At 45.7% G+C, this 14,038-nt stretch overlaps 1 protein-coding gene across 2 annotated transcripts; it reads right to left on the bottom strand.

The window, feature by feature from the left end:
- Positions 1–8,956: 8,956 nt before the first annotated feature.
- On the bottom strand, positions 8,957–12,439 carry DRD1 (dopamine receptor D1). Of its 2 annotated transcripts, none has more exons than XM_032625035.1 (2): positions 12,322–12,439; positions 8,957–11,279 (listed from the first exon to the last, which is right to left on the bottom strand). In XM_032625035.1, exon 2 carries the CDS (start codon positions 10,771–10,773, stop codon positions 9,415–9,417), a length of 1,359 nt encoding a protein of 452 aa, XP_032480926.1. In that variant the 5' UTR covers positions 10,774–11,279; positions 12,322–12,439; the 3' UTR covers positions 8,957–9,414. The 2 variants fall into 2 exon arrangements, with proteins under 2 accessions (XP_032480926.1, XP_032480925.1); XM_032625034.1 differs by lacking the exon at positions 12,322–12,439 and adding an exon at positions 11,374–12,094.
- Positions 12,440–14,038: the final 1,599 nt, after the last annotated feature.

The following is a 14,038-nucleotide window of genomic DNA, read 5'->3' as shown; positions in this document are numbered from 1 at the left end:
TTTTCTTCAATCCAGCCCTCATTGCTTTTATCCTCACACTTTGAATTTACCATCTAAAATGAGCGTGTGGGAGCATTTAACATAAAAATATCACTAAAACATTTAATATCTATGTCAATGATGAGAAAAATAGAATTTGAAAACCTCCCAAAAGGTTAAACCTAAGAACAAATGCTAGGGTGTTTTTTCAGTTTCAAAGTAATCCAAAGTGATTTGTATCACTGTCGTAGACAAGGCCCTTAAACATCTGAGCAGTCATAACCCAGCTAGAGAACAAGAGAGATTTCAACAGGGAAAACGGCAGCGGCCTCCTCTCTTGCTGTGCCTAAAAGCACATGGCATGTCTGCTCTCAAAACTTGGAGAAAATTCTGGCTGTAGCTTGTTCAGGGCAGAGGGACTAGAGGTCCCTAAGGCTCTGAGCTTTTCTAAAGCACCGTGAAATGTTTGAGACCAGACGGGGAAAATGTATTGCTTCCAAAATATGACCAAGTAACTGCAAAACTGAAATCAAAATAATTTCAAGACATTTAAAAATCCTTCTGTTTTGCAGCAGTAAAATTATATTTAAGAAGCATTTTAATATGTTTGAGGTGATGTGCACTGGGATACCACAAATAAGACCCTTTAGGGTCCATAAAGGTTGTAAAATAGCCCAGACCCCTGAGAGGAGCTGGTTCTTGAAAAGAGGACTTCAGAGGGCCTCTCGCTAGTGACCCCCAACCTGAGGTTCCCCAAGGACCCCACCATGAGTGCTTTCTATAATTTCTCAAAAGCTGAACAGAGAAAATGCTTGAATCTATCAAAAGGCCACACAGACTATGATTCCCTAAATGAGATGCTTTTGATCAACAAGATTGTTCCAAATATGGGCTCTGTGGAAGGAAACTAAGACCACCACCCCACCATGAGGTGGAGGAAGGTCTTGTCCTGGGGGAAAGGGAGGGGCTTTGGAGCAGGCAGACCAGAAGTTCCTGTTCCCACTGACCTTCTTCCAAGGACACACCCAGCAACCACAACTAGAATTCTACTTTCCTCACCCCTGGCTCAGTATGCTTCTAAAAAAATATTTTAACTACACACCTGATCTATATAAACACAAGCTTCTTGTAAAACCCGAGAAACATAAAAAGGAAAAAGTGAAAGCCGCCCCCCTTTGCTCTCCCCAGATATACCACTGTTTTCAGGTAGGTGGGCATTTTCCTACACCTTTTTCTATGTACAGACATAAGAAATACATACTTCTTACACTGTTTTAAATAAAAGGGATCATACCGTCCATATTGTTTTTTAACTTTCTTTTTCGTTTCATGAATATCTTTCCATAACAGTGTGTATCGATCCGCCTTTCTTTGTAACTACCACACACCACGGACATCCTACATTTCAGTTATTCATTTCACTTAGCGGACTTTTAAAGCAAGTCTGCAGCCTTTACACAGGCATCTCTGAGCATACAGGTAAGGATGTACATAAACCAGATCCCTGGACGTGGAGTTGCTGGGTCGAATTGTATGCACAATGTCAGTTACATTCCTGTGAGCAGGCAGGAGGGTGGCTATTTCCCATCCTTAACTCAGAGGTTCTGCTTCTGTCCTTCTACAAACTTGTGGTTGCCAAGGAAAAGAGGGGGTGGGAGAGGGATGGATTGGGAGTTTGGGATTAGCAGATCCAAACTATTATATATAGGACGGATAAACAACATCAAGGACATGCAGTTTTATAGGGACCCCACCATCAAGCAAGGAGAAACCCACAGCAGTTTGGGCAGAATTAGCATGGAGCTCCTTCCTTCCTCCCGGTTTGACAGTAAGCAGCAGTGTGTGTGAAAGCAGCATCTTACAAATGGGGCTGGACATTATCTAAATGAGTCAACATGTTTATAATGCTAAATACTTCTGACCTAAAAACTCAGCCTCAGAACAGCACACATGCAGCTAATCTCAGAACACACTGCTAGCATTTGGTTGACATTTCCCCTCCCTCCCGTATGAAAGGGTTGATCACTCACTATCCGCACACAGCGATAGGAGAGAGAGCCCTAGTTTGCCATTTAAATCCTATTCCAATCATTTACCTGCGATTGTATCAGTATTGGAGAAACCACACTTAGCAGAGATCAGCCCTTACAAGCTCAGCAGAGTCAACCCCATGGTGAAAATTAAGGTATGTGTATAAGCAGTTATTCATTTTCATAAAGTGATTAACTCACCCATTCATTTAAAAAATATATTAACTTGGGTACTCCTAGTGTGCCAGGTTATGCTGGGCACTGGGAAGAGAGTGTTGAAAAGGACACATTCTGTGCCTCTGGGAGCTCCCCCGAGAAACAGGGGACACAAACAGCACACAACAGCTTGCATGCCCTGCAGTGGGCCACCAGCCCAGGGGAAGAAGGGCCAGAGAAGGGCTCCAGTGAAGCTGACACCTGAGATGAGGCTCAAACAGAAGACAGGAGGAAGGGAGTCCCAGTTGGAAACAGAGGAAAGGGGTGTCAGCAGAGTCTATTTGAGAGCAGATAAGATGTGAGCAAAGCTGCAGGGAGGATGTGAGGAAGGGAGAGGTGAGCCATTATCACCTGACCATCTGGTTAGTCAACCAGATGCACTGAATTCGCCCCTGCAGAGTACGGAGACCACCCCAAAGCAGTTACTTTGACAGCCTGTGGGACCTCATTTGGATCAAACCTTCTAGTGCATTTCAGCTCATCTCTGCCCCAAGTCCTGTATCCAGAAAATCCACCCAGTGCCCATTCCTCAGCCCCACGTTTGCGGGTACTGGAGTTCCAACCTCAACTGTTCTCACTCCCTGCCGGTTGAGTCCTGTCCTGTCCATCCCTCAAGCCCACATCCAATGCCATGTCCTTCCCAACCCTACCCCATCCCCATGCCCCTCCAGCAGCACAGCACTGTCTCCCTCACTAAGCATCTTCCCCCTCCCCACCCTGTTCTCTCGTCCTTCCCTCCTCACGCCCCCTCTCAAAGCAGCACTGAGGCCCAGGCAGGCACAGATAAATGTTTGCTGAATTAAACTGAGTAAGGGTTCCCTGATCAAACTGATCCCTGAACATGGAGTGTTTCGACATTTGAATAAACCATCTCCCCATTCTGTTATCTTTGAACTCCACAAGGTGACGTTTTTGAAATTGCAACGTCCTCTTGACTTCCACCGCGTGCTCTATCCAAAGACATGGAGCCCCTGTTATTCCTTAAAGATCACCAACCCTAGTCTTGCGAATGTTTCAATCTGGGGAACAGGATGGGTCCTCAGGGGTTTATCATACAATCCTCTCTATTTTTTGTACATGATTGAAAATGTGAATAATAAAAAGTATTTTTTAACCCACCAATATTTGAGGTGATGTGGAAGCCCCTTGACAAGTTACTTGCTTGGTTAGGGCTAGTTCCTGGTAAACAGAACAGGTTCCAGATCAAAAGAATAAGCTTTAAAGTCAGACAGCCCTAGATTTAAACCTACCCCATCATTTACCAGCTATATGATCTTGGACACATTACGTGCCCTTTCTAAATCTTCATTATTTTGATGTGCAAATTGGGGATGTTGATGATGGTGCCCACCTCATAGGATAGGTGTGAGAATGGAATAAGATAATAAATGAATGGCACATGGCATGATGCCAGGTGGGGATCAATAGAATGGTGCTACTGGCATCACCTGGAAGAAAACATTTTCCTTCTTCTTATATTTTACCTTCAAACCACTCTTCGATGATGGTTTATTTGCATACATGTTTCTACTTTAAGCTCCTCGAACACTGGGATAGTGTCTGATTCATTTCCAGCGTTGGGCACATGGCCTGAATCACAAAAAGTACTCACAAAGGTTACTGACGGTAAATGGCATCAATTATGTACATAAACACACATAAGAATGGGGGGGGGCAGTGTCTGTGTGTATGCAATGATCTCTGTACAACCATTCAGACCTCAGGGAACTGCAGGCCTCTGAGACCACACGGGGATTCTACCCAAAGATGTTAGAGAGAGCCTAGCAGACCTGCACACATACACCAAGCACTCCAGAAATAAATGTCACTAAAACTGTGGCTCCAGTCTTCCCTGTTTTGACATGCTTGTTCTTTCATTCATTCAACAAAGTTCTAACGAGCAATTCCTATAAGCCAAGCAGTGTGTTGGATGCTTAGGAATATAGAGAGAAAGGGAAACAAAGTAAGGCCGTCTCTTGCTCTCAAGAGACTCATAATCTAGGGAAAGAGATAAGGAAGTAAGAGGATTATTTCATTCCAGCACGGTAAACTCTTTGAAAGAAATAAGAGAAGTAATAGAAGCAAGAAGTTGCCAAGGAAGGCCTTCTGCGATTACGCCCTACCGAACCTTAAGAGATCAGTAGGAGCGAGCAAACAAAGGTAACAGGGAAGGGTGTTCCAGGCAGAGGGGACGGCATGCGCAAAGCATAAGGACAAGGAAGGATCTCGTACACTCCACAAGCTGTATGAATTTCAGAACCTCTGTAGAGAGAGTGCTAGTGGGGTAGTGGCCATAGATGTGCCTGCATAGACCACCAGGGGTCTGCTCATGAAGGGCCTTACATGAGTTTGTTTGTTTGTTTTCCCTGAAAGTAACTGGGAGTCATTGACGAATGCTAAGCAAGGGCATAACCTAATATTTGCATTTCGGAAATATCACTTCGTTAGCTTTCTAGCAGCAAAGAGAACAGACTTGGAAAATCTATCAGACTCATATTTTTACCAGTAATGGATCTCACATCTAGTATTGTCAAGCCAAAAAAAAAAAAAAATCTTAGAAATCATCTCTTCTAACCCACTTATTGTAGAGATGAAAAAACTTATTTTCAAGGGTTATAAGGTAGTTTATCCAAACTACTTATCTTTTAAAAAAATTATTTAATGAAATTAAAAACTCTGCCCTATAATTCAGCTCTTCTAGGTCTCGCTACCACCTGTCACTTTGCTGGCATTTCTGCTAGGTGGGCTCATTTCTATGGACATAGCTCAGGGCAGATCCTCTTCAATATTTACCCGTTTTGAGAGCTGGTAGAATATATATTCTATGAGCATGAGAAAAAATTTAACTGGTTTTGTCCATTTTCTCATAGTGATTAAAAAGTTAAACCCTTCTAAACCACAGATTATTCTTTGAGCTTCTAATACTATTTAAATTACAACTCCCAAATCTTGAATGATGTAACATATTCAAGTCCAAATGCTGCTTTTTTAAATTCGGTACATCACATGGTAGTTACTTAACATGACAGAAGGCAACATGACTAGATTGGCCTGGTAACAAGATCTTAGAGGGGTTCTCTGTGCAGTAATGCTTCCCATCCCCTCAATCCTCCATAAAAATAAACAGGTTGATTGTGTCATGCTTCTATCCAGGAAATCTCAAAGAAATCCACAGAGGTGTATCTAATCTATATAATGCTACAATCCCATGATCCACTGGGTTGGTTCCTTCAAATGACCATGGTAAGCATATTGTGCAGAGCAGCAGGTCCCAGTTTTAACAGCCCAGAGCTAGGCTGCCATCAATTCATCATTCCTGAAACAAATTCTGCAAGGTAAGTAGATTTCATAGACTAAAACATCGTAGACAGACATATTTAGTCGCTATCTAGTGGAGAAAAGTTAAGGCAACTGTCTTAGCCATGCAGATATAAAAATCTACTTGCTTCTGGGATACCAGATAACCACAGCAAAAGAGAATGGTGTCTGGGAGAATTCCAAACCACATGCACTCTAAAAGTCATTGCCATTTGCTTCAAGCAAACATGCAAGAATTCAAATGCATAGCAGCTCCATTATTAGTAATGCAGTAAATATTGTCATCAACCCCTTCCAAGTAGAGATCCTGCAAAGAATCGGTGAGCGCAAAGATCTCAGGGCTCAGGACCCTTATAAACATTAGCTTCATTTCAACCCTCACAAGAACCTGCATGTTTATTTCCATTTCACAAATGGGCAAACAGGCTCAGAGAGGTGCAGACATTTGTTTAACTCTCACACAGCTTGAAAGTGGTAGCTACAACGTGAACCCATATCCGTCCGAAACAAATTCTGGACTTTCTTTGTTCCAGGCCCCCTCATGTGGACTGGATCCTAGGGGGTGGAAGGATCAGGCTGAAATGCCGCTGGCGCAAACCTGGGGGGAAATCATGATGGAGCCCCCAGAGAGTACAGAGTTCAGAAAGTCCCTGAGATTAGACTACGTACCAGTTTCTATTTGGAGTGACCCCCTCCACTGAAGAAGTTCATGCAGAGGTTTTCTTCTTCCCATTTAATGGATCAAGACAACTGAGGCTCACAGACCATGACTTGCTTAGATCCCAAGAAAAAGCCACGACTTTCCTGCATAAACTCCAAATCTACCAATTGGAGCCCAGGGCTCAGTGTCCCTTCCTTAAGACTTCTTGTTATTCTATCACCAGTGAGAGCTCTATATTTATTTGACCAGGAAAAGCATCTTCTTAGCTTGAAAGAGAAAAAGAACACCTCTTTTAAATTGTCTCTGTCTTGCTAAAGTGTCTTACATATATTTAGCATTATGAAGGCTCGTCACGATAGTTAAATGAAATGAAATGTCATACTTGAATTTTGTTTTTATGGTTGTAAATTAAATTCTCTGAAAGATGCTGTCAGCCAAATCAACATTTCATGAGATACCCTTTATCCATCCAACATGCCAGAAACCCAAAATACAGTCTCATCCACAGTGTCCTGAATTTTACAATTATTTAATATAATTTCTACATGTGTCTTTATTTTTCACTCTGCCAATGAAATACATGGTGAAGGCTTTTGTCCCATATTTCACTGGTTGGACCATGACAGCCCTGAGCATCTTAGCTGATGTTGCCGGACCACTAATTACAGAACAAAATTAAACTGCAAAGAATCAAGATGTGCAGAAAGTTAGGAAGCAGAAAGAAAAGGCAACATGCTTTATGCATGTTCATTCTAGATATGTTCATTATCTGCCAAAGCCTGGGGAAGGCAAATATGGAATTTAAAAAGACACCATCTGTTGTGTGATGTTCCAGATTATAAACTTAACCCTTAATTTCTACATCACCTGCTGTTCAGTCATTCTCCTTCTTTGGGATGAAAGGAAAAGGGGGCGGTTAACACATGACCTAAGCAGGTTTAGCAGGATCGATGAAAGTGACCTGTAAGACTTTTTGCTAAGCCCAGCCTCACAACCTGTATATTTTTTCCAAAAAGTAATTCTTGTTAGATTTTACTCTTAAACACTACACATACAGTGGTTGCCATTAAGCTGAGGGTCCACGATCACGCATAGCCAGCCACATTATTTTCTGTAATTTGTAGGTTATTGAAAAACCTCTGGGCTCTTAGAAAGTAAAAACAGAGATTTTAGAAATCTTTCAAATCTGTGAAATGAAGAGTAATTCCTCGAGCAAAGAAGGATTTCTTTTTGGGAAAAAATAAATTTTTTTGAGACAGAAGGAAAACAAGAGTATATAGCCCAAATCAACTTCCTATTTAAGTATTCAAAGGCAACACATGGCATACATAATAGGAGAGATTGCCACTAAAAAGGAAAAAAGAAAAGTAACGTATCCTTGAAAATGCCCATGTTTTCTTACGTGTAGATCTGAACTATCCTAGTTTTTAAAACACATTTAACAAATGCAACACAACCCATTCATGGTTGATTTGAGTTCACAAAATAATTTTATTATATGTAAGAAAGCATACAGGCAATAAAATTAAGAAAACATTCACAATGCGTAAATAACACAGACCTGATGCAGGAGAGAGAGTTTTCAGTAGATATCTTTCTTATTACCCATTTCATCTAAATGTTAAGTCAGTTGCTTATCAACAAGAATACTTTGTAAACATTTCCAAAAAATTCTCTTGAACTGCCCCACATGAATTAGTATCTGGCAATGGAGCTTTAGGATACTTTTCACAGTCCAGGTGATGACACAGGAACTTGATGCCAAAGCACAGAGAAAGGGCTAACATTTGTCAAAAGAGATGCTGATGGCTTTGGTGTGCTTAACATACGCAAGGAGAAGGGGTCTCCTGTCTTTTCTACCAACAGAAGAGTCTTGCCCAAGGATGACATTGAGGTACTCTCTGTTAGTTAGTATACCATTAACATCTAGACTTTTTTAAAAATTCAATTCTAAGTTCAGATTAAAGCACTACAAAAAGTAACCCCACTGAGTAGCTTGGCTGGTAAGATGGAGATGCAGGATTTGACTTTTGTCCATGGGTGAGACTGTTGTGACACACAAGTTAAGGAAACTCACTGTCTTCATTACACATCTCTAACCAGGACAGTCATTTATTTGGCTCAGAAAAGCTATCTGACACAGGAAATGAGAAAAGACAAAGAAGCCCAATTATTTTACATAAATACAGAGTGGCATATACTTTTTATTACCACCTAAGATCATATATTTCAAGTTGGATTCTTCTTAAGCTAACTTTTATTTCAAATATTTACAGAACTGCAAATCATTCTCCTGGGAAAGTCTTTGTCACTTAAGAGATTTTGAACACAAGAGTAGCTATGCTTTTTTAAATCTTTCAAAATCTTTTGAGGAGAAAAAAAAAGCAATCACAGCATTTGTCAATTCTCACCTCGTATTTATTTGTTCCCATGAATTTTAAGGAATCATCACAACTTCTTTGTTTTTTTTCTATTAGACTTTGCCGTGTTTCTGGAAGTTATACGTGAGCATTTAGACTCTCAGAGAGTCTATGTGTTTGTTTCATCGGCTTATAAAGTGCTAGTTAAATGGACAAAAATGCTATTGTAAGATTTCAAATAACTCATTCATTTACCCTATTAAATATGATAAATATAGATTTATTATAATAAATTAAAAATATCTATATAATACAATAACTAAATAAACCAATATCAACAAAGCATCAACTCTGGAAAAAAAAAATCCCATTCCTACTGTAAGGCTCAATTATTTTTTAGGAATAATTTATGAAGGCATGCACCTACCTTTACAATCTGAAAACTTTGCTTGGACCAGTGTTAGCACCTGTTTGTACACAGCAAACTCAACCCTTCTCACTTCCTTCTGGGAAAGATTTAATATTTAAGTGAAGCTGTTCATTGTTGATTCTTGCCCTGTTTCTTAAGTCCTAAGATAAGGCTCAGTTTCTAAAAATAATTTTGGAGCCAAAGACACGTCCCTTATGAACATTCGCTTCACTTGTGTCCCTCTTGATTCGCTATGAACAACACAGAAAACACACTGGAATGTAGATTAAAATGTAGTTAGTTGTGTGTTGAGGGGAAGCAGCAGAGGAGGGCTCGCCCGACATCTGAGTCTCACCACACCTTAGTTTCTTCACAGCAAGCCCCAGAGAAGTCTCCTCTATCTTCTGGAATGAGCATGTCTGCTAGGATTCATTTTGGAGTTCAGGTCGGGTGCTGTCCGTTTTGTGTGATGGGCTGGATCTTCTCTAGGGAGACATCAGTGTCATAGTCCAAAATGACAGACAGGGCTGGGGAGAGCTTCTCCAAGGGCTCAGCTATTCCACCCGCCTCCGCCTTCTTCAGGTCCTCAGAGGAGCCCACGGCATGTGGGATCAGATACACCAGATTGCAGTCCTTGGAGATGGAACCTCGAGGCTCGTGATGGCTGGAAAACACCACAGCCCCATTGTTATTGATGCTAACCGTCTCTATGGCATTATTCGTCGCCGGGCAAAGTCTGTAGCATCCTAAGAGCGTGGAAAATGCCTTCCGAAAATCAGCGTTAAAGGCATAAATGATGGGGTTCAAGGAGGAATTAGCCCACCCAAACCACACAAACACGTCAAAGGTGATGGAATCGATGCAGAAGGGCTTGGTCTCCCCAGACCCACAGAAGGGCACCATGCAGTTCAAGATGAAGAAAGGGAGCCAGCAGCACACAAACACCCCCATGATCACAGACAGAGTCTTCAGAACTTTAGTCTCTCTTTTGAAGGACATCTTAAAGGAGCTTTCTGGTTGAGAACACTCCACAGGGTTTCCGTTACCTGTAGTGGTCTGGCAGCTCTTGGCATGGACTGCTGCCCTCTCCAAGGCCGAGATGCGCCGTATTTGTTTCTGGGCGATCCTGTAGATCCTGGTGTAGGTGACAATCATGATGGCCACAGGGATGTAAAAGCTTATTAGGGAGGATGAAATAGCATATGTCCTGCTCAAGCTGGAGTCACAGCTGTCGGTGGTCTTATCCAGGGAAGTGGCATTCCCACCAGAGGGGCTTGTGGGTTTCGCCTTGTGCCAGCTGAGCTGCACTGGAATGAAGGAGATGAGAACAGACAAAGTCCATGCCACGCTGATCAGAATGAAGGCTGCCTTGGGGGTCATCTTCCTCTCATACCGGAAGGGGCTAGAGATGGCCCAATACCTGTCCACGCTGATCACACAGAGGTTGAGGATGGACGCAGTGGAGCACATGATGTCAAAGGCCACCCAGATGTTACAGAAGGACCCAAAGGGCCAGAAGCCAGCGATCTCAGCCACCGCTTTCCAGGGCATGACCAAGACGGCCACCAAGAGATCCGACACGGCCAAGGAGATAACGAAGAAGTTGGTCACCTTGGACCGCAAGTGTCGGAACCTGATGACAGCAGCACAGACCAGCGTGTTCCCCAGGAGTGTGGACAGGATGAGCAGCGACAGGAAACAGGCTGTAAGGATGCGGAAGGAGAAGTCCCTCTCCACCACCATCCCGGTGCCGTCCATGGTCCCGGCGCCGTCCATGGTAGAGGTGTTCAGAGTCCTCATCTTCCTGAGGGAGAGCGCAGAGGGGGCTCAGGCACCCCTCAGTTTCCTAAGCAGGGATTAGGGGTTGGTCAGACCTGCAGGAGTTCTCGCTGGTCAGGCAGCCCCTTGCACAGCCCCACTTGCTCCCCTGGGTGGAGGACCTCACCAGCATTCCATTAGAGGGCTGCAGCAATTGTGTGGCAGGAGCCTGCCCTTGGCAGTCCAGATCAGCCCCTTGGAAGCTCCCTCTTGCTCTCTACAACTGTCTTCTGACTCCCTTGCTCCAATTCACTGTCACGGGGACCAGTTGGCCCTTCAATGCCCCATGGAAAACACTGGGTCTTTAGCATATTCTAAGCTATCAATCCAGAGACTCCCAGTCTTCTGATGAGCTAGTCAATGGTCGTCACATTTCACGGCTGTTGTCTTTCTGGTGGTGACAGAGAATTCTCCCCTTCTGAGGCGCAGCTGAAAATACATGCCTTGCTCCTCCAAGCCCCTGGCTCTGCACCAGCTCCCCCAAAGCTCTAGAAAGCAAAGAGAAAGCAAAGGACGTTTGTCAAGATAAGCAGATCGCATCTTTACTGTCAAGCCCAATCCAACCCCCTCTGAGCCACCTACCTTGCCTTGGGGTTGTCTCTCTCCAAGCCCCCAGGAGCTCGGGGAGAGCGGGCTTCGCGAGGCGCCCGGGAGGCACGCCTCAGTCCTATCCTGCGCGCGCAGCTGGGGTTCTGCTCCCGATGCGCAAAAGTCGCCGGAGCGGGTTTGGGAAAAGGATCCTGGGCCAGGTCCACAGAGAGCTGGCGCTGCCCCCACTGCCTCCAATGCCTAGAGATGGCTCAAAGAGGACGAGACCCCGAAAAATGCCCCCGGACGCTTGGAGCTTCCTTGAGAGAGGGCACCCCCAGTATTAGTCACCTGGGCAGCTTCTTTGCTTCCCTTCTCCGGAAAACGAGCGCCCGGGCGCCCCTCGAGTGGCCTCTGGTCCCTCGGGGAAGAGCCCTGCGCCTTCCCGCGGAGCTGCCCGCTACCTCCCAAGGAGCCCGTGAGAACACGAGGCAGGGAAAGCCGAGCTGGCACCGGCGGGCGCACGGGCTGGCCAGGTTCCCTCGGGGCACAGCCCACCCACCCTGCGTCCCCTCCCCTGCCCTGGAGGCGGGCTTCGCTTGACAGGCAGAGTTACAGGCGACAGCCCCACGTGGTTCCCCCGGTTGGTGCCGCGGGCGAAAGGGGTGGGGGACGTCCAGGTGAGCGCTCGCCCGCCGCGGGTTACCCCGCCGAACCCCGGGCCCCTGGCACTCGGGACAGCACCCGACAGGGGCCCGCGAGAAAAGATCCGATGTTAAAACCTCAGATGAGCCCGAGTCGCCGGAAAGCAAAGCTCCGCCCGACACTCAGCGCCTCCTGGGGTCAACCCGAAGCCTTTCCCAAAGACCAAACGGAAGCAGGGACAGCGCTCACTCTCCCACGGACACCAACCACCAGAACAGCGCGCCCAGGTCCGACAGGCGCTGCCTCCAAGTGCCCCCCAACTAGGGTGAGATGTGCCTTGCGGGCGCCTCTACTCACCGCTCGCCGGGAGGGCTCCGCGCAGCAGCGCGCCTGGCCGGTGCGCTCCGCTGCGCCCAGAGAGCTCTCACTTCGCGCTCAGCTGGGGTAATGGGCTCGTCCACGGCTGCGGTCAAGGCCGGACTGCAGCCAGTGTCCAGCGCCCGGCGAGCGCCCCAACCCCAGAGCCACGCGCTCAGCGGGCCCGGGGCGCCCTCTGCCGGCGGTTTTGGCTTCCAGCGCCCCGACTGCGATCTCTCAGGCACCAACCTCACCGGTATGGGCTCCAGCATCCACGCGGGACCCGCGCCTGGACCCACTCTTCCCTGACTATGACCGCCAGAACCTGGGAAAGAGGACTCCTCTGCTTGAAATCCCCTAAAAACTGACAAAGGTGAAATTTTTTCTTTTGCTAGTACTGCATTCATTGAGCCACTATATTTTCCTGAGCCTCACTACGTACCAAGAGCGACAGGGTAAGCAAGATACAAGACTTACTCTCAAAGAGTAAACCAGAAAGAACTCGCCTTATGTCGTTCACCCTTTAAAGAATCCCTCCTCATAAGCCTCCTCATCTTCACTTTGCCGGAGTGGAAAATCAGGTTCAAAAACCTACCCAAAGTTGCAGAGTTAATGAGGGTGCCAGCTGCCTGACTCCCACCCGCGTGTTCTTTTCACCTACACGCCACTGCCTACTGGGAACTCTGAGTCTAGTGCGGGAGCCGGCGAACTAAATAATTACCCACAGAGCTAAAATAGAGGAAGGGACAAGATGGAAGCAAGAAGGCCTGGTGGAGATGATTGTCCCTGAGCCCCTCCCCTGCTGCCCTGGGCAACGCCTCACAGGACAGACTTCACAGCTGTAAATGGCGAGATCACCGCGCCCTTGCCGTGCCTTCCTAGGCGTGGGGAATCCGATGAGCAAGCAGTTTCCATGTCAGACTGCCAGGCTTCCCGTCCCTACCCTGCCGCTGCTGGCTGCGTGTGCCCTCTATCCTCTCTGAGCTTGGTTTCTTCCCCTGTAAAATGGTGATGACATAACAGGATTGTTATAAGTATTAAATGAGATGATGTTTATACAGGGCTTGGCACGGAGCCTAGGACCCAGTCAGCCCTTTCCAGGTAGGCACCCCTGAGGGCTCGTTAGAAAACCTATAGACTTATCTCCTTGAGAACCTCGCACCACACTGGAAGCCACAATTTTCTCTGTAAAAACCCTGACCCTAAATAATAATTCCATTCAATTAGCCAGTTCAAACTGCACCTTGATTTTAAATGAAAGAACCGCATTACAGACAGCAGACCCTCCTGTGCCTCTGTTACCAGCTCTGTTCTTCCACCCTCAGCCCTACTGTCACACATTATTGACACCATGGGTCATGAGTCATGGTCACAGATACAATTTTTGCCACAAACCTGCCCAAAGAACTGCACGCTTATAGAGTCTTAAAGCAATGCTTAACGTAATTCTTCCAGATCCTTTTCCTTAAGGTAGTCATTCCCCAAGCTTCCTGGCTTTATTGCATCTTTCTCTCCCTTTTACTAACAAACACAAGTGAAAGAATATGCTTCTGGTTCAAGACAGTCATGTCAGCCTTAATGATTAACTCCCCACATTCTACCCACCCATCCTGGAGTGTTTCCACTGCAATTACCCAGAAATACACAGGTAGTGGAAATTCAGCATTAACCCTGGAAGGCAGGAAAGATTGGGGGATGGGGGGTCCTTTCTCCAGGA

This window comes from Phocoena sinus, chromosome 3 (genome assembly GCF_008692025.1).
Source record: "Phocoena sinus isolate mPhoSin1 chromosome 3, mPhoSin1.pri, whole genome shotgun sequence".
NCBI classification, from domain to species: domain Eukaryota; kingdom Metazoa; phylum Chordata; class Mammalia; order Artiodactyla; family Phocoenidae; genus Phocoena; species Phocoena sinus.
The sequence above is the reverse complement of the archived record's forward strand: the minus strand, read 5'-3'. Positions and strand labels throughout refer to the sequence as shown.

What these genes read in the sequence shown, in the direction of transcription:
- DRD1 (XM_032625035.1), bottom strand. Translation starts at nt 10,773, where the DNA reads ATGAGGACTCTGAACACCTCTACCATGGACGGCGCCGGGACCATGGAC.